Source organism: Alligator mississippiensis, chromosome 5 (genome assembly GCF_030867095.1).
Source record: "Alligator mississippiensis isolate rAllMis1 chromosome 5, rAllMis1, whole genome shotgun sequence".
Lineage (NCBI taxonomy): Eukaryota > Metazoa > Chordata > Crocodylia > Alligatoridae > Alligator > Alligator mississippiensis.
This window is the reverse complement of record NC_081828.1, coordinates 122248540-122270083: the sequence shown is the minus strand read 5'-3', so window position 1 is coordinate 122270083 and position 21544 is coordinate 122248540. Positions and strand designations below refer to the sequence as shown.

General features: G+C 37.7%; 1 protein-coding gene across 1 annotated transcript in view; it reads left to right on the top strand.

Moving 5' to 3' along the window:
* STK17A (serine/threonine kinase 17a) overlaps positions 1–20715 on the top strand; it is a 41884-nt gene extending 21169 nt beyond the window's left edge. Inside the window, exons 3-7 of the mRNA XM_006276011.4 lie at positions 5130–5274; positions 13413–13539; positions 14747–14795; positions 14891–15070; positions 16055–20715. Coding sequence (XP_006276073.1) covers positions 5130–5274; positions 13413–13539; positions 14747–14795; positions 14891–15070; positions 16055–16388 — 835 coding nt within the window. The 3' untranslated portion in view covers positions 16389–20715. The remainder of the gene's footprint in view (positions 1–5129; positions 5275–13412; positions 13540–14746; positions 14796–14890; positions 15071–16054) is intronic.
* The last annotated feature ends 829 nt before the right edge of the window (positions 20716–21544 follow it).

The following is a 21544-nucleotide window of genomic DNA, read 5'->3' as shown; positions in this document are numbered from 1 at the left end:
TCTTTCAGCCAGCTACAATTTGAAAGGAATTCAGTTATTAAACAAATATTAAACAGTTGTACCCTGCACTAAATTAACATATACACAGTTGTTAACAAATGTTTAGTGTCTTGGTGGACTTAATTGTGATTGCACAAACTGTACCTGATTTTACTGTTTAGAAACAATGTTTTATACAGTGTTTATGTCAGTACAGCCTTTTTACATGGGGTGGGAAACATTCCTGCCAGTCGAAATAAGTAGTTACCTTGCAGAATTACTATTTTTTGTAGTGTGGATTTAGTCATAGTTAAGAACTGAGTAAGGCATAGTTTTGCATTCATTTGTTTTTGTTTTTTTTTTTTAAATGGCTTAAAAGTGTGTATACAAAGCCTCATCTTTAGGAAACGAGAAATATTTCACTCGTATTTTAAAAGGGGGAAAAATCATTCTATTTACAGGCAATCTAAAATAGGAAAAAGCTGCTGTCTGTGTTCTTGAATGAAGAGACTGAGTATAGCAAGACATTTACATGTACTGTTGAGAGAAAAGCAAATGGTTTGTTTTTGTAAGTGGTTTTTAGATCATTTAACTTCTGAACTATAAGGATATTACCCAAGAACCATGTGTGGCTTTATTGGATTTTGTGTGGTCTATTTAAATTGTGGAGAAAACAAAGAAAAGGAAACTGTTTTGCTGGGAGTTAAAAATTGGTGAATGTTTAAAGTGAACATTTTAATGCTTTTCAGATTTATATCAATTTCTTGCACGTTGATATAATTTTATGTTACAAATTTAGTTATAAAAATGATGCTATAAACTCATTTTAACAATGCCCTTTGGTTTCCCTGCAAACAAACTGAGATGGAGTTTAGCTAGGAAATATAAAACAATAGTATGGCTAACAAAATACTGTTGGAGAGCTGATGTAATGTAGTATAAATGATTCGGTAGTCTGGGAGTTGGTTCTGACACTGTGACTGAATTCACTCTTGGCTAGCAAGCTTTTTGCTTAATGACATCAGTATACCTAATCTGCAATAATGACAATAGTTTTATAATAATTAATTTATTTTCCAAAAGGTCAGTAATTATTTGATTCACCTGCACATCATAGTCAACATATGAATTCCCTATAGCAATAACTTATTTGGATATGGCACATTTCCTTGCCCATTAAACAGTACAAAACAAGTTTCTCCTTCATATTTGAAACAACTTTGTGTGTAGGTATCAAAATGAAGTGCTTTTTTATTTTGGGGTTATTTTTATATCCATAGGTCTTGGTCTCCTTTCCTATGCTGGTAGTAGCTCCATTGACTTCAGTGAATGGAGAACCTGGCAAAGTCCCATGTCACCTCTCTCAAACATTAGAGAAATCTACGACTCTTTGTGTTGTAAAACAGACTGCCTGGATTTCTGATTTAGTGTATTTTTGTTCTTAGCTAGTTTAATAGCATAACTTCTTTGAAGTGTTTGGCAGGGTCTGTGTTACATGCTTTGCTGGCAGAACTGTTTTATTTAGTGGGATTCTTAATTGATATGCTCCATTGCCAATAGCTCCTATGGTAGATGCATTTCTACCAGCAAAACTACACTTTTAAGCTGGTATGGCTTAGGGCATGGGAGAGCTAAAAGAAATCTTAATTGTAATCTAATTGCCTTGGCCTTTGACCAAGTAACATGTCTATTTGTGGAGATCTGCTAATGTTTGATTACAGCAGATATATATATATATATATATATATATATCATAAATATATATATGTATATCATATTCTTGTTTTGACTATTTAACTCGTACATTCTCTTCTTTCAAAACTGTTTTTTTTATTATGTCCACTTTCAGAGATGCAGCAAACTAGAAATCAGTCCTCCCTCAGTCTTATACCAAATACAACTGACATTTCCTTGGGCTTAGGACCTCGAGCCTCTCTTACTTTATTTTCCAGGAAATTTACTAAAATATTTCCATAATAAATGAGCTTTCGGAATTTGTATAATTTTTCAACCTTCTGTTTTGAACCTGGTTTCCCTTGGGGTTTTGTTTTGGGTTGTTTGTTTGTTTTTTTGGGGGGGGGTGTAGGGTGGTTGGTTGGTTGGTTTTTGAGGTTTTTTGGCTGTAAAATACTTTTATTCCATCAGATATTTCTGTCAGTAGCAAAATATCTCCTGCAAGTCCAGTCATAATGGAAAATATAAAGGAGTTTTGCTGTTTGCCTAATGGGAGTCTTGTGGCATTCTGTATACGAAGTCCTGAAAATTGAATAAATCCCAAACTCACACTTAGGCAAGTGTCAAATAATCATACAGTAGTAGCAAGATTATAGCTCCTCACTTTATCTTTCTGCTGAAGCAGCTGACAGTAGTCAGAGCTTTTTTAATTGCCTTTAGTACCTGATCTCTCTTCAACTCCAGTATCTGAGAGAGAATTTTCAGTCCTTCACAGAGGTGTTATATTTTAAGGACTCATTGTAGAGAAGCAGATATAAAAGCACTGTATCAATATATCATTTTATAATTTTCTTCATAGATCTGCTTTTTGCTCAGCTCTCCCCCAGATGCATATACTCTCAAGACTCTTTTAGGAAATGCCTTTAATTTACTCAGTCCCTTCTGTGTATAGTCCTAATTGAATCCCATTAGAATTTTATTTTGCAAGGAAGGTTGGACCAGGCCCTTATTCTTTTGCAAAAGCAAAGAGGAGGTAAATATGTAAAGACTAATTTGTTGAAGATGCCAATAGAGGGAAAGGGACTAGTGGTACCCTTCTAAAGGGTTCTGAGGACTGAATTTTCTGAATATCCAGATTTTGAAGGCACCAAGAACTGAAGTTACTAAAAGCTAGAATGTCTCATCTAAAATTACTAGACCTTAATTTCTTCCTTTTAAGAAATACTGACATACCTAAGGCAAGAGCTGTTACATTAACTATTCTGCATTTTAGTGCATGTAGGTTTTTTTTCTTAGGGGAATACTTCCTTGATAAAGGTGATTGTTTAACTCTTTTAATGCTAATGAAGTGAGAGCCTCCATAACGTGGTTAGCAAATCTGTAATTTCTTGGAATATAAAAATGGCTGTCCATCTACTATGATAGCCTTTCACATGACTTTACTTTTTTTACAATATATATCAGATAATGCCAGGAAATAATATGCTATTAAACATAAACTATATTAAGGTGGTAAACTCAAGTACTCCAAGCTTCGGAAATACAAGCAACCCTTGTTCTGTTATAACTCGGTCCCCTTACGTAGAAGAATTTTAACATGGTCTTTAATTATGTGGGCCTTTTTTTTTTTTTTTCTTCCCAGACGACCTGTCTCATCACATAGAACAGTGCTCAGTTCAACTTCCTGGGTCCCAGTCCCAATCTCCACCCCAGGCTCCATTTCCCAATTTATTTGTCTGGCTGCCACTTTCACTAAGCCCTAGTTGAGCTTCTGTCCCCTTTGCATTTAAATCCGGTAGCTTCCTCCTTTGTGTTGCTTCCAAGCCAACAGGAGAGTCATTGATAGTTGGGGGAGAGGCATTCTGCTTTCCGTTCCAGTGCTTGGCTGCAACTCAGCCAAACACTAGAGGTAAAGTTTAGCTTTGCTTATGTGGTCATGGGCTGGAACGTGCTTGGTTGTTTTTTGGGTATGGAGCCTATGTAATCTGGTCAGCATTAGGGGCTGTAAGAATTTCCAGCGTACATTAATGAGGATTAAATATTTAGGTGTTTTAGTTATTAAAATCTACAAAAACTGTGCATACTGTTTGGGAGGTGTGGGGAAGTTATTGGCTAAATTTGGGTAGGTTTACAAGGGGGAAAGTTTATGTCCCTGATGCTAATGCTATCCCTGGTTGATATTATATCCCCAATAACAAATACACCAGTGTTAAGCTTACTTTTTTTTCCGAAAGAAGTTGCCATCAATTAAAAAAACTGCGTACCTTTTGTTTTGCTTTGCTTTTTGTTTCAAAGAATAAATGCATATAAAAATAGCTAAACAAACACCTGAATTATTTTGGCTGACTTTATCTGAAAATGTTGACGTGGCACAGACACACAACATGGAAAACTTCAGCTTGAACGCAGTTTGCCATCAAACAGCTGAAAACAGTGCCTTATTATGGCATCTGTTAAGCAACCTTAATAACAGATGGCACCACTAGGACACCTACAATACCAGGAATGCATAAGCAGAACAAAAATGCAGTTTCAAGAATGTTTTATGTAAATTGAGGTTGAACTGGATTTATTTAAACCCATCATCCGCTAGTCTGATGCTCACATACAGAGCTCTACTGTAGTTCTGTGCAAGTCCTGGCATGCAATTAAAAATTTTAAAAAAATCTTTATTTGGTTTTGGTTTGTTAATCCACGATACTGTAAAAGTTAATGATTTTAGGAGACCCATTGTGATGTTTTTAGTTTACAGTTCAGTAACCCAATCTATTGTATGAACTGCTTTAGTCTATGTTGTTGATTCAGCAGCATATTTTTTAATTTTTTAAAAAACTACAGTAAAGAAAACAATATTTTTAAAAATGTCAGGTGGGATGTAATATTACATCCTTGGAAGTTTTAAATAGGAAGTTAGTCCAAAAAAACAAACAAACCAACTGGTTGGGATGGTTTAGAGATGAATGCTTCTGCCTTGAGTGAAGGGGTTCGACTGAAGTCCCTTTCAGCCCTATTTTTTTAGTGATTCTAATTACTTGCCATATTTGGGAATCTAAATGACTTCTTTATTTATTCATAGTAATAGTTATGAATAAAGATGTTTCAGGGAACAATATAAAAAAGCAGTCTAAATATAACACTTCTCTTTTGTAATCCTAGCTTTCTAAGTGTAGTTGGGATTTATAAACACTTAATAATTTTACTAATGACAAGTTCATGAATTCAAGTTTTCATAATTCTCAATATTTTCTTTTTCTTTGCCCTTAGATACTAAGATGTATCAACAAGCATGAAGTAATAGGTTACTAATATTGAAAGAACTTTGTATTTTTCTTGCTTGGTTTTTTTTTTGCAAAGCAGAATTTTGTGTAGTTGATGGATTTAGTCATTAAGTCTCAAATTAAATATTAGCACAATCAGAATAAAATGAGTTTGATACTATGTATATTTTATATTCTGCAAATAACTTTGTTCCACAGTGCTGCTGGTGGTGAAATCTTTGACCAGTGTGTAGCTGAAAGAGAAGAAGCTTTCAAAGAAAAAGATGTGAAGCGGCTCATGAGGCAGATTTTAGAAGGAGTTTCATTTTTACACAGAAATAATGTGGTTCATCTTGACCTCAAGGTAAGATTTCATTGTTTTTGCTGTGGTGGTTATTAATGAGCTAACTAATCCACAATATAATATAATACTAATGATAATTTACATATACAATGTACATCCAAAACTCCAGGAACCGCATTCACCTTTCAGACAAGTGCAGCTCCCAGATCTAATTTGGGGAAATTCATAGAAAGTGCTATGATTTAGACCAGTCCTCCCAACCCAATAGACCTGTGGTTCTCAACCTATTTGCCATAGTGGGCCACATTTGCAGTTCTCAATGTGTTATGTGGGCCGGACTCGCACAACTTGCTTCCTGCATATCTGGATGGGCTGGAGGAAGGAGAACGCAGTGGAGGGAGATGCGTTCTGGAGTTCTCTCAGCCCTGCTGGAGTGGGGGAGGCGGGTGGATTGGAGCCCCTCATGTCTGCAGGATTCCAGTCCACCTGCCCACCAACTCCAGCAGGGCTGAGGACTCCAGAATGGACCTCCCTGCCTTGCCTTCTCCCCCCTCCCTTCCAGTGACAGGAGCTGGGCCTGGGTTGTGCTGCAGCTGGTCCAGATAGAAATTAACGAAGGTGCTCTGCTTTAGAGCATCTTAATTTGAACCCTTATACAATGAGGGTTAATTTGTCACATGATTGGAGTGCTTTGCAGCCATGCTTTTCTGTTTGAGCACGGCTTTAGAGCTCTTTCAAGGGGCTGATCACATGACAAATGGATGTTCAACAGGTATTAGAAATGTCAGCCTTGCATTTTTTTTTTTCCAGAAAGTTATAAGCATTATAAAAAGATGTATTTTATGTTGGTTAATATCATTAAGTTTCACTTGCAGCCTATAATCTTTATAAACAAGACTAGGTTTTATGTAAAGCATTCCTTTGTTAAAGTAGAATGTAAATATCTTATGGGCTAACAACACTCTTCTTAAGAGTGTCTTGGCTGAGAATTTGATTTCTGAAGTTTGGAAAAATTAAAGGATACTGTAACCAGTCATTTAAAAAAAACCAAAAAAACAAAATTCACTATTAAGCTGATACAGGATTCTGGGACAGCTGTATTTTAATACAACAGACTGATATCACTCTTCAATATTTGAAAGATATTATAGTAGAAGACAAATTTGTAATTTATTCCTAACGTTCAGTTAGGAAAAATCTCTAACAGGGTAAATTCTTGAAAACATGCCACAAATACTAGGGCTTTGTGAAGCTTTGGTCACTGATTTGATTCAGCAGCCGAATCTCCAAATCTGAATCGAATCAGGAGACCCTTTAATTTCTCTGAATCAAACCGGAACCCTCCGAATCGATTTGGAGAGATTCGATGATTCGGACATGGACACAACTTTAAATGTGTTCTCTACATGCCTCAAGGTACCAGCGGCTTGTTAACACTAAGATGGTGGAGGCAGATGGAGCATCCCACAGGAGCGTGGCAGGGTCCCTAGCTCACTTGGCGGCAAACCCAAAAGTGGGCCAGAAACACTTCTGGTCCACCCCCAGGTCCACCATGGGCCACGTGCCCCCCCTTCCCCCCCCGGCTCGGCAACTAGCACGTCCTTGATCTGGGGGGGCACTGTGGGTCCTCCCATGGCCGATTGCTGAGCCAGGGGGGCATGGGAGGGATCCCTGGCGCGGTTGGCAGTGGACCCACAAGTGGACCAGAAGTACTTCTGGTCCACTTCTGGGTCTGCTGCCGAGCACGTGGGGGGGCCCCCCTGCACTCCTGTGGGATGCTCCATCCACCCCACCACCATCTCAGCGTTCACGAGCTGCTCCTGGTACCTTGAGGTATATAGAAAAAACATTTAAAGGTGTGTCTATGGCCGAATCGCTGATTCTCTGAATTGGCATCGAATCTTCATATTTGGATTCAGCTGAATCGAATCGGGACAGTGATCTGAATCAACTAATTGAATTGCTGTCCCCCAATTTGGGCCGAATCCAAATCGAATACGGCCTATTTCGCACACCTCTAACAAATAGTTCTCTATGGAGAGGTATAAGTAGGGGGCATTAAGCAATACATATGGAAGTTTCAAACTTCAATAGTAATTCTACATCCTTACTGGTGAAAATTACGTACGACTGTTAGTTAATTTCAGTTTCTGCTTATTATTTCATCTCTTGTTGTATTTGTTATTTTCTGTTTTATTTTGTTTTTACTGTGGCTCATTAACTCCTAATTATTGTAATCCCCAACAGAATTTAGTCCTCTATCCCAAACACCTTTTATTAAGCAGCTGACCAATAGAAATCCCTAAAGAAGCAGTTTGCTCTTATATCTGTATTTTTCTTAGAATTTTATAAGATCAAGGACTGATTGAGGGAGGGATGGGAGAGCTGTATGTTTACACAAAATCATAAAGCTCTCCTTTATATAACTAAAATGTGGTCATATCATAATATGACAAATTATTTAATACTAAGCTTTCTTTTTAGTAACCAGTGTACATAGTAGTTACACATTAGTAACCAACTAGTTTAATACGATGTCAGTTGGAGGTCTGTATTCCTAGATGCACGTGTTCAAACATGTTGTATTTCCTGTTGGCATTTTTAACAAAATTTCACAAGACATAATAGCTTTGTATATGATGACTACAAATTACATACAGTGTGGTTTACTATAAAAGCACAAATTGTTCTTGTTTGTAAATTAGTAATACTTGAACGATAAATTTGTCTGTGCACAATACTTGAGTTCTAAGTTTTTGTATACTAAACTGCACTAAAATTTCCATAGTACTATATATTAGGCAAAAATAATCTTGCTGATATGAGAGGTTAATGCAGTCTGTTAAATCTTTACAAATTTCTACCCCCCCATGTCCTATTTCATAATATAAATGGACTTTTTTTAGCTTAGCTCGTAACCTGAAAAGACGATATTCTAGTTGCTGAAAATCCCGTAGAGAATTTTCCTATCTAAAAGAAGATGAAGACTGATTATCCCATCTGGGTCTTAGTAAGGCACAAAAGGTGTTGCTTGTAAGCAGGGTGCTTCACTATCATAACTAAAGTTTTAATGAAGCTAAGCTAAAATGTTTTGCTTGCTCTCTAACATTAGTTTTACATTTGGACCTCTGAGGGCTTCCTGCCTTTGGTCTGGAACAGACAAAGACGTCTAGGAAGATATATTTAGCTTTTTGTGGTGGTTGATACCTCTACATTAGGTCAGACTGCATCAAAAGAATTGAATCAAAACAGTTGTCTGAATGTTACCGCTATTGCTGCTATGTTGATTTGTCTTCTAAGAATTAGATTAAGATTTATTCAACCTGATCCATGGCATTGACAGCCAGCCCGCTTTAGATCATATCTGTCCCATGATAGTTACAAGATTTCCCCTGTGAGACTAAACACTATCTCATTTTATTCTGTAGGAAATTCTAATGCTGACTTGATTTACCAGAGTTGCCACCTGTCCTTCTCCCCCAAAAGGGCCTGTTTCTTTTTCTTGGTGCTTGTCATATTCTGATTTCACCAGATGTTTTTGACCTTTTTTAAATGACAAAATGCAATGAATCAGAATGCATTCACTTAGAATGGGAGTAAATCCATTCTAAGCATGTGAACACAACCCTAAATCTACTTCTTTGGTTTTAGTTTGGAATTGACACACAGATTTATAAGAGAGATTCTTAAACCTCTGTCCCTTTATTTCTGGGTAAACAGCTTAGAGGTTTCCTTGCTTTTTTCCCCCTGCTGACCATCTTCATATTTTATTAATGAATGTCTGGTAAAATTTGAGGCATGCATGCATGATGAACTATGAGGTTGGAAGCCGAGGAGAAGCAAATAGAGAAAGGGAGGAAAATATAGAGGAGTAGGAAGAGAACCTAATGTGTGCAAGAGCAAAATAAATGACTGTAGAAAGAAACAAAAGTGAATTGCTGGAGAATACAGCAGCATCTAGAAAAAGAAAGTGGCATAAAGCTAGGAAGAAAAAATAAAAGAATAAAATACTTGTATGAGTACAACCATTGTCACCTAGTCACTAGCTCCTTCCATCAGCGCTTAAGCAACATCTTGTATACTGTGACAAAATAATTAACAAAATCTCTGTTTTCTTCAAATTTTTGCTTTGAATACAATTTTACTAGATCTATAGAAAACTGCTTAATGCAGTGAGTAGGCAGGTTGCTGTTTTGAAAAGAATTCTTTGGTTTCTTGGAATTCAGATAAAAGCTATGTTAAACTGTAGTTAAGGTTGAATGTGAATCTATTACATCAAGGTTAAAGCATTGTAGAGATATACTTACCCCATAGAACAAGCATGAGAAACCTGAGAACGAAAGTTAAGATTAACATGTTTGATTTGTGTGTCCCATGAAGAAATCAAAATAAATTTAATCTGGGACTCCAGGCACCTGTGTCCTAGCGGTTATAATTCAGTTATGGTGAATTACTCTAGGCAGTTAGGTTATATAAGTGCTATAACTGTGCTTTGTTTGTGTTTCACTGGATGATTGTGATATCTTTGTAACATTTGGGTGATTAATGCTACTGTGCCTTAACTACATTTCAGTACACAAGATTCTGCTTTAGCTGCTACTTTTTCCCACTGAAGCAACACAATGTGACTGCAGCCTTTTGAACAGTGTCTTATATTTCTTGATGCCACCGTCCCCTCCATGTTCCCGCTTCTGTGCTGCCAGGATTCACCTATCTTCCGTGAAGGAGTTTGATTTCGCTCCCATTAGAAATAATAGGAGACGATGGCCATTTTGAAACAAAAGGACCTTTCTATTGCACACTTAGCTTTTTTTTTCTCATTGAGACCAAGAAAAGCTGTTTTGAAAGAGGGCAGTTCTTTATGGGGTTCCATGTAGAAGAAATATTGCTTTTAATGAAATAATGTTGAGAGATGAACAACAATAGCAAGTGAATGACTGTTAGTACTTAATCCTCAAATATGGCCAACACACAAGACTTGAGAACTCTCCAACAAAGAAAGTTTGAAGAATGTGTCTCATTTCTCTAAAATCAGTTGGGGTAGTATGATTCAGGAACTAAGTTTATTAAAGGCTTAGTTTCATTTTTGCCTCGAACTAAATTTAATTTTGTTGGAATGCCTCAGAAAAATGTGCAGAAATCTAGAACTCTTGCTTCAGAGATGATACCTTTTATTTAACCACCTAAGAAATTGCAAAAGAAATCCTTTTCTACAAGCTTTCAGGCTCTCTTGCCCTTCATCAGGCTCAGGGAAAATTAAAGATGATAAAAAGTCATCATAAAAATGTTCACACTTAAGTGCTTTAGGGTCGTTGGTTGTAGCCATGTTGGCCTAAGGACATAGGCAGACTGGGTTCTTTGGGTAGATGTGATATCTTTTATTAGACCAACTAAATAGTTGAAAAATTATTTTTTGTAAGCTTTTGGGCACAAACACCCTTCTTCAGGCATAGGGAGAGCCTGTTGGTGTTTTGTGTGCTTTCCTGGGTAGAATAGAAGGCAAAATGCAGGTCTGTGAAATTGCAAATGTGTGGCAGTGAGATTCAAGGGAATAGGAGACAATAGGTGTGAAAAGATAGTTGGAGGAGGTAGGGGAAGGAAAGGAGGAGAAGGTGATAAGATGTAGTTGGTAAAATGCAGACTGGTTATCTGGGGTTATCAGATGGCAGGCAGGTTATAATGTACCATAAATCCAATGTCTATATTTAGTCCGATTCTTTTACTACTTAAGTGTAAAAATCAACTCAATCCTGTAGGTTCAACAAGCGAATATTGCAAGGCAAAGGGTTTTATACCAGCCCAAAGGGACCACCCTGCCTAACATGATGCAGGATGACCAGGGTGAGGATGAATATATGCCAATCACTGGTGTGGATCTTGTGAGGGAGCAACTTGAGAGTCTGGACCCCCCATAAATCAGCTGGTCCAGATAGGTTACACCCAAGACTGCTAAAGGAACTGGCAGACATTGTAGTGCAGCCACTGGCGAGGATATTTGAGAACTCGTGGCATTCAGGCGAAGTACCTGAAGATTGGAAGAGGGCCAGTGTGGTGCCTGTCTTCAACAAGGGGAGGAAAGAAGACCCAGGAAACTAGACCAATCAGTTTGTCTTCAATCCGTGGGAAGATTTTGGAAAAAACTATCAAAGGAATCATTCTAGACAGGCTAACAGAAGGCAACATTCTGAGGGACAGCCAGCACAGGTTTGTTGTGGGTAGGTCTTGCTTAACCAATCTCATTTCCTTCTGTGACCAGGTGACGTATCACCTGGACAAAAGGGAAGAGGTTAATGTCATATATTTGGACTTTAAAAAAGCCTTTAACCCGGTGTCCCATGATATCCTCATGGACAAATGGGGCAACTGCGGCCTCAACTACTCCGCAGTCTGATGGCTGGGCAACTGGCTCCGAGGTCAGATCCAGAGAGTAGTAGTTGATGGCACCAAATCAGCATGGCACTCAGTGACTAGTGGTGTCCCCCAAGGCTCTGTTCTCAGACCTGTACTCTTTAATGTTTTCATAACCCATGTGGACACTGGTGTCAAGAGCAGACTGGCGAAGTTTGTTGACGTCGCCAAACTTTGGGGAAGAAAGTCCACACTTGAGGATAGGCTGGTGATCCAGGATAGGCTGGTGATCCAGGCCGACCTCGATAGGCTTGCAAGGTGGGCAGATGAAAACCTGATGGCATTCAATACGGAGAAATGCAAGGTGCTCCACCTCGGGAATAAAAACCCACATTACACTTGTAGGCTTGGCAATGCTACACTCGCTAGCACCATGAGCTAAAGAGACTTGGGGGTCACTATTGACCACAAGATGAATATGAGCTGGCAATGTGACACCACAGCTGGCAAAGCAAACAAAACTCTGGCTTGCATCTACTGATGCATCTTGAGCAAGTCCCAGGATGTCATTCTCCCAATGTGCTCGGCCTTGGTGAGGCCACAGCTGGAGTACTGCATCCAGTTCTGGGATTCATGGTTTAGGAAGGACATGGAAAAGCTTGAAAGAGTCCAGAAGAGAGTCACATGCATGATCAGAGGGCAAGAGAACAGGCCTTATGAAGGGAGGCTGCGAGCTATGGGACTCTTTAGCCTGCAGAAGTGCAGGGTCAGGGGTGACTTGGTGGCAGCCTATAAGTACATAAGGGGTGTGCATCAGGATCTGGGGGAACGTCTGTTCACCAGAGCACCCCAAGAGATGACAAGGTCCAACGGTCACAATCTCCTGCAACATCGTCTTAGGCTGGACATAAGGAAAAACTTCTTTACTATCTGAGCCCCCAAGGGCTAGAACACACTCCCCACAGGGGTGGTGCAAGCACCTACTCTGGACACTTTCAAGACACATTTGGACACTTATCTTGCTGGGATCCTTTGACCCTAGGTGACTGCCTGCCCTTTGAGCAGGGGGCTAGACCCAGTGATTTTACGAGGTCCCTTCCAGCCCTAAAGTCTATGAAAGCTATTGTCTTATATATGGGCTGGGTTTTCCTGGTGCCTCTGGCTGGCTCTGCCAGTGCTAAGTGGTAAATATAATTTAGGAAATGGTCCACAGGAATTCCAGTGATTTCAGAACAAATTCATCCCTCTTCAGATGTTGGCATTTAGTTTATATGCTGGTTCTTAATAAGGATTTGTTTTAGGTGCCTACATTTTTAGTTTAAATCTTTACATTCTAGTAACATTTTAAGTACATAACTTAAAAACACTTTTTTTTTTAAAGTAATAATTATTGTTCAAACAGAATTAAGATTACATATCTGTTGTCCCTGTTTTTCTTTACAGACACAGCAAAAATAAGTTTAAAGACTTTAAAGATTTTGAAAATTGTGACAATTTACAAATAAACTGAGTTAGCAAAAGACACCAGCTGGTATGTGGGGGACAAACATGCTAATAGGTTCTACACATACAGATGGTGTTAATCTATAGGGTGTTTTGGTGTGTGTTTTGTGCCATTCTCAGATTAGAACAAACCTGATTTCTCAGTTTTATAGCTACGTCTGAGTGTTGAAAGCTGCTTTTAACATAAATACCTGTTCACAGTTATCTTCAGTAAAGTGCATTTTTTTAATGTAATAGAGAATGTACCCTCTTTATGCTTAACAGCACTGTATCTTTACAGCATGAAATAATTGCATATAGGTTTGAGTGCTTCTGGCATCTGTTAATTATTTTGTTATATTTTTCAGCCCCAAAATATTCTGCTAACTAGTAAATCTCCTTTGGGCGACATTAAGATCGTTGATTTTGGCCTTTCCAGAATAATGAAGAGTAGTGAAGAACTAAGAGAAATTATGGGAACTCCTGAGTATGTGGGTAAGTAATTAATTAATAGAGGAGCCATTAATTTGGTCTGTGGAAAGAAAGTATCTTTTTAATGCGTGGGGGAACCTAAGTTTGTTTGCAATCTCTGTGTTAAGCTGATCTCTTAAGCTTTCTGTAGCATTACAGAAATGGACATGAAATTTATGTGGAACTAATATCCTACTTTAGCCTTCAGGAAAAAAATATTCTTTTGTCACTCTTGATAGTGAGACCCTTTATAGGTAAGCAAGCTAATCAGTGTGCTGTTAACTGAACCTGGGCCCAGCTAGTGGGAACCATAGTACAGATTTTCATAGGTTGTCCACCTCACCAGAGTTATGAGTGCTTGCCAAATTCTGACACAATAGCAGATAACTTTATGAAGTCTTCCTTTCACAGAAAAGTAACTGGCAGTGAATGTCTCTGTTTTCCAAAAGATGGAGAAAGAGTACTCTAGCTCACCTTTTTTTATATATATATTTTTTTTCCTTATCTCACCTATTTTTTTCTTAAGGTGGTTTATTTATACATGTGCTATGTACTGTACTCGTCATACTGCTTTTACGTGTAGAAAAATGTAAAGAGATAAATGAATGATTCAATAAGCAATTCTTCAGCATATTGAATCATATTAGTTGCCAACAGAAAATTAGGCAGTAGGTGTAGAGCTCAGGGGGGGGAAAAAAAGAAGCTACATATGAACATAATGCAGAATATAAATATACAAACATTAATAGCAGTTCCTGAAAGAAGATATCCAGCAGAGGTGACGTAGAACAGCTAGTATTGTTTTGAATTTTGAAGATTGTAAAGAACTTGTGTAGAAGTTTTTCTATATAAAGGAAGGTTGAACAGACTTCTAAAGTCACTAGTAAAAGCAAATGGAATAAAAACTGAAAAGAGCTATGATTACATTTTCTTTAGGCAACGAATCCAGTGATGGTTGCAAATTTGTGGTTGCTTGTTTTTTGTTTGTGGGTTGGTTTGTTTTGGGGTTTTTTTATATTTTAACTTGATACAGATTTTTCTTTAAAGTAATCTTGTCATATTCTAGATGATGAACTGCGCCTTGCATTGCTAAGTCTTCTGAAGTGTTTAGTGCTGCATTATCTAATGCTGGCTTATAATGCATGATTTTGCACATAAATGAGTGAATATAAATTTAGTTGCAGTTTTGAACAAGAAGTGTAACCCACTTCATGCTTTTTTTCCATAATAGCTCCTGAAATCCTAAGTTATGACCCAATTAGCACAGCAACAGACATGTGGTAAGTGCAGCCTTTGATATGTACAATTTAAAAAAAATATTGAGAGCTGTTAAAAATAATGCTTTTCCTCTGTGTTTTCTGTTCTTTATATCTAGGAGCATTGGAGTACTGGCATATGTTATGTTAACAGGAATATCGCCTTTCTTAGGGGATGATAAACAAGAAACATTCTTAAATATATCTCAGATGAACGTAAATTACTCTGAAGAAGATTTTGAACTCATCTCAGAGTCTGCTGTGGATTTCATCAAAACCCTTCTAGTTAAGAAACCCGAGTAAGTTCAACAAAAAGTTGTCTTTCAGTGTTATGGAGACTAGCGGCGTTCTAAATACAACTGCCATCTATAAGCGTTTTCTGATGTTTTGCTAGAGCAGGGGTAGTAAAATGAGCACACATGGTAGAATTTAGCTAATTTGTAATTCATTATGCCCAGTCATGTTTGGTGTGTACAAAAAAGGTAGTCTCCATTTCTCAGCTAAAAGGAATGATGTGGCAAGTGCCATGTTGCTCAGACTTCATTTTACAGCTGCACTTCAGTATGATCAATAATTAAAATTGAATGAATTCTGACTAATAAGGCAAACAGTGGTATAGTATCCCACTCCTTTGCATTTGTTCATTCACTTACTAATATTGCAGAATGACTCAATTTGCAGTGAGTTTCCCAGTCTGCATGTAGTACTGAGGTATTTTACAGTCTTACAGAGCTGACAGTCAATAAAGTATACTTATTTGTGAAGTGACCAGATTTGACCTGGTTGCCATTAGGAAGCAAATAAGAAACCCAACAATACTGCTTCTGTTTTGAAAAGTATCTTTGGAACTTCATTAATGCCTCTCTTTGGCTCAGCAACTGACTACATAGTTCCATAGGAAAAAAAACAGCATCAAGGATTCAAATATTGGGCTGCTTTGTATAAATTAGTATTTTGTATAATTTACCACAACGTGATAGTTCAGATAGCATGTGATTTGATACCTAAAGGATCCTCCTGTTTATTTGTTTTATAATGTATCTATTTTCTTGGCTTGCTATTGGTCCTGATTTTTCTTTACAAAAGGGGGGGGCACTACCACAGTTCTGTTGTTCAGTGGTTGGTTGAATCAGTCTGTGCTGTTTTAATGCAAACTTACCCTGGGAAGAACTTGTTTAAACTTCCTAGTTCTTATCCAAGGTTTTTTGTTCAGTGTTCACCTTTTGATGCTCCTGGCATTCTTGAATAAGCAGCCTACCTATTTTTTTTTCTTTTTTTTGTAGGGAACGGGCAACTGCTGAAGAATGTCTTCAACACCCTTGGCTAGCACAAAGTGATATCCCAGATCCTGCATGTAGCAATAAGAGTATACCAGCTGAGGCAAACACTGCCACCCAGAAAGATGAGGATTCTGCATCTGAAAAGTCTATAGATGCCGAGAAAACTGAAGAGGAGGAATCGGTAGTGACAGAGGAGCTTATTGTAGTTGCTTCATATACACTGGGACAGTGTAGGCAGTCAGAGCAAGAAAAAATAACTGATCAGAAAGCCATTTCGAAACGGTTTAAGTTTGAAGAGCCACTGCTGCAAGAAATACCAGGAGAATTCATTTACTGAACTGTATGGAACACAGTAGCTATAACTGGAAGGTAACAGTTTCTACAAGAAAAAGGTTTCTGGCCAAATGAATTGCACAAATATGCAACAAACCCTCTAGGTGAAGAGGAAAATGTTGATAAAAGACAACAGAGAAGAGTGCCACACTTCTTTTTTTTCTTTTTTTTTTTAATTTCATGCAATAATTAAACAGTTTGTTTTAGAGGGTTGACAGGAGTTCACCAGCAATAATGGCTTCCTTTTTTTTTTTTGTACTTGACACTTTATTCTTTCTTAAGAGTGTCTTCAAATACTACAGAATGCTTCTTATTCCTTTGTTCTGCAAAAGCTGAGGAGTATTTTTAATGACAACAGGAATTTCTTGATTTAATTTAGTTATTTGATGTAAATATACGAAGTGAGATTCTTCTTTGACACCCTTTAAATAGTTCCACTGACCCTGGTGAAACTTTCTTCTGTGTAACAGTGTCAGAAAAGAATCAGTCCAGCTGACTTGACACCCAGATTTCAAAGCCTAACTGAGCTTTCCTTTGAGCTCGAACCACGTAAAGAATCGCAAGATCATCTGACATGAACCCCAGTCTAGATTTTGGTTTAGATTTTGGTAAAGCCCTTGAGAGCACCTATGCCCCATGGAGAACATAAATAAGGTCAGTTCCAAAACAGCAAGGTGCAATGCTGAAGGGTAAGAGATGGTTGCTAATTAGCTACCCCTGAGGGAGCTGTTTTCCACAGATGTTAGTCTTTTTTTTCTTTTACCTTGGTAGATGCCCTGGTAGAATCAAACTCTGTATATTTATGTCAAATGTAATGATTGGGGAGAAATGACCCATAGCCTCATTCAGCTTCACTTAAGTTAGTAGAGTTTTTCCACTGACTTCAAGATCAGATTATTGGTTCTCAGTTTAAATTTAACAACCTGGAACTAGGGATAAGGTTATAATGGGAGAGTGAGGTCATTGTTGTCCTCCCAATTATCCAGCTGCTTTTGGCAGGGGAGAGATGGATCCCTAGATTCAGTTGCATGGCCTAGTTCAGCCTACACGGCAGCTGAGGAAGAATGTTCCTTTTCCAAGGGATAAATGAGGGATTGCTCTTACCCAGTTCTTCTCTCAGGCTGGCAAGTGTATATGATTGCGACCTTGAGAAGGTATAAGAGGATTATGCTGGTTAGTGAGGATGCCCTCCTGTTAGGGTGCTTTATTGGGACCAGCTAGATGGCAAAATTTGTGAGAGATTTTGTGCGAAGAACTCGCATTGGGCTCCCTACATTTCCAACATGTTTCAATCCCAGTGCAGTTCCAAAATTCCATGTCTGTGTAACTGAAGTTTAATATTATCTTGTGAACTGTTAATGTTCAGGTATTTGTTCACTTTCCCTGTGCTGTTCAGAAGTCCTCCATGATGATAAATCATATCTAAAGCTTTTTTGTCATGATACAATTAATAGAAACTCTACCTAGTTAGGTTTTTTTCTTCTTCCATATAACCACAACCTCTCATCTGACAACACAACCCAGAATGTGTTTGCCATTTAATTTTTTGGTACTAGCAGGCAGAAGTTCCTGATACTGAAGTCGAATCTTGACATCTGTGTATCTTAACAGAAGAGGTAAATTGTAGTTCACTACTAAAAAAAAAAAAAGGTAGATACGATTTAAGGATATTGGTATAATAGGATTGGTAATATGATTGTAATGGGAAGAGAAGTAATATTACCTGATTAAATGGAATGAAGAGTATTGTGTCCCAAGAGGAGAGGCTGTATTTTGTTTTTCTTTAATGCCCGAGTGCTAGGATCTGGCTGCTTTGGTTAAAGACACACTAGGAAGTTTACACTTAAATTTAACCATGTTATATTCTTCACACTTTACTTTCATCTTTGTTGCATTACATGATCTTTTGATTAGAGCAACATCTCATTCCAGCAGAACCTTGTACATAATAAAGGTATGACAGTCGTTTACTCAAAAGTGATCCAAATTGAATAATTCATATTATAACCCAAAGCTGATTTTAATTTTTTCTGAAACATTTAAAAGTTGTATGTTTAGGCCGTGCTTAAGTTTACTCCTTCTGCAGACTATATCCTCTCAAACCTGTGTTAAGCAGTTTCCATGTAAGACTTTGGATAGCCATGATAAACTATTAATAACCAAGATTGTAACAAAGGAAGGTTAGTTGTGTTTCAGTCTGCATACTAGCTTTGTTTTCATGGACTGTGGAAATAACCAGCAGGAGTCTTTGGGTCTCCCACAGTCCTGATCCCTACCCAGTGTTATCAATTCAGTAATATTAGTCCCCTCGCTATTTCGTCCTTTTTGCAGTTTGGTCACTTAACCAGAGCAGCTTCTTTGGTCATGATGTATCAAATCTCTGTTAACGTCAGGCATAATTGAAATAGGTATGCCTGGATTTTGGGGAGATTTTTTTAAAATTATTTTTTGGGTAATACAACTATACTTCCTTGCCAAACAACAAAAAGCAATAAAAGTGAGAGATTGGAACTTTGTTTATACTCTAAATCTACAAATGGAAAATACTGAAAAGAAAACATTTGATGCTTGCCATGTTCGCATATCCAAATGCCTGCTAATATTTGGAATGATCAATTCTGTTATTCCTTTACTCGTTTGCAAGTCCCATAGGAGACTCGGTTATGGTGTTTAAGCCATGACCAACTTGTTAATAGTGGATTTTGAGTAGAACAGGTCAAAAATAGATGCTGAACAGCATACAATTTGTGCTATACTTTTTAGTTTGTATTGTATGATAGTGAAACTTTAAAGTGTTTAAACTAAACAAATTATAATGTATTTGTTACAAGGCCAGCTTCCTTTGAATTGGCTGCTTTGAGACTTCCAATGTGCTGCATTTTTGTTAACTTTTTGTGCCTTACGGTGTTTGTACAGTATTTTTAAAATCATTTAAGAATTTGTATAAAGTTTATATAAAAGTTTAATAGTTTGTAAGTTATACACAAAGCATGTTAAGTTGGTCTATAATGGAAAAATAAAGTTTCTATTAATGTATTATTGCCCGGCTGTCAGCCAAGTCCCCACACATCTGAAGCTTTGATAGTTATTTCCATTCCACTATAAATGTGTACAGCTGTAACTGAGGAATTGCTTTTCTAAGCAGTAAAAAGGTTCTATTGAGTTTATTTGTTACTAATAGTATACATCTCAGACTTGCTCTGCCAAAGGGCAAATTTGATAGGCTAAGTTTTGAGGAGCTCAGTGATTTGTGAGAAGTGGATTTGATCCTCCATATTCAGTGAAGTAGTACTATTCAATATGTAAAAGATTGCATTTAAATGGGAACGTGCTTATACTCTAAAGTGCAGACAATAAGGGATTAATTTCTCCAGCCCATTCCTGGGAACTGAAATTGCATTCTCCACATCATCTTACAGACCTGAAATCAACTGTGCTAAGGACTTCAGTAGCTTCCTTGGACCTCAGTTCACGTGTGCCGTGGTGATGCCTTGTTACATTTTGTAGCGTAGCAACTATTTGGCTGACTGGATGGATCTGTCAAAAGATGGAAGGGGGAAAAAAGACCCTACCCGAGTTATACAACGTGTTAGACTATAGTTAACCATATTTAGGTGTTTGGTGTAAGCAGTCTTGTTGCTGCTCTGTGCCACTATAGAATAAATACTGTAGAGACTATACAGCAAACAATGAAAGGCAGTGGTGTCATGAACAGACTGGATTTTGACTGGAATAAAATGCTAATACAAGTGTTAGCTGGTTGAGAACAGACTTCAGGGACCCTGCCATGCCTCTACTTATAGCTGTCAAACACAGAAAATTGCCAGTAATCTTTTTTCCTTTATGGCAGGATTATTTTCAGTATAGATCTGATTTGGCCAGATGTCTCAAATTGCCATCTATCTAAGGATCTCGACACACAATTAATTTTGGCTTTTGGAGTTTGTGAGGGGAGTCCTGTGACCATTTTTATAAATGGGAGAAACTGAGGCATGGTTAAGTGAATTGCTTCTCATGAAAACACAGGCCCAGATGGGATACAGCCCAGACGGCCTTACGCTCTTGATCCTGTGCCTTAGGTTTTTTTTTTCCACACTGACTGCTAAAGAGGCTCCTATTGCTGTCCTTGGAAGATGCTTTTAAAGGGATGATGTCAACTTAAATTGCACTTCTGTCTCATAACCGTCTCAAAGAACATACTATTGTAATTGAAACTTGTTTGTTTACTTTGTATATTGACAGGCCTTCCTGTATAGTTTGCTGTATTTGTGTCTTTCACATGTCAACAGAGCAAGTCATTTTAAATAAAATGTACAAAAAATGGAAACTGGCAGGAGAATGCAAAACTGCTTTTCTTTCTCTCTTTTTTTAGTCTATTTCAAGTGGGTATTCCTTTCTGTGCTACCTTTTTTTGAAACAGGATTTTCAAAGGCACCCAACTTTTTAAAAGGAGGCTAATCCCACTACTTTCTTTAAAAATCTTAAGTAGTGCATGGTGATGTAGCCTGTACCAGCTCATAATCTTAGAACTGTCTCCCAAGTAGAGTCTTCATACACCCTCAGTAGCCCTACCAGCTACTGATCATCTAAATTGAATATTATTACTTACCTTGAATGGTATAAGAACACTTCTGTTTAACTTGCCTCTTCTTGCTCTAGCCTCTTGTTCCATGAGGTTACCAGTTTCATCAGTACCACCAGATAACTAGTATGTTTGTTGTCTGAATTAGTGTTTGTAAGTTTGTACTCAGCAAATAAGAGCATGATGATGTATCCATTACCCTTTGCACCTAGAGTAATATTTTTGACATGGCACATCAGGGTTATAGGAAAATGTCATGTATGTTTGTTGGAGAGAATTTTGCAATATTTATAAATGTTAAACTTAAACTGCCATTAGAATTTATAAATTTAGCACTGTCATCTCTGTATAGGTCTCTTGTGTGTCTTCTAGTCCTGGAAACATTTAGGACCACTGTTTTATACTTACTGAATTGTAAAACACTTGGGCTGTAGACATGAGGTACAATTTGGTTGGAGACTGGAGGTGTGGAGTTGGGGGGGGGGGGGGGGAGACCAACACATTTGCCCATTGTGTGAAATCCCAGCTGCTATTCTCTATAACGTATAGAGGAACAGACTCAAGGACCGTCCACTCTA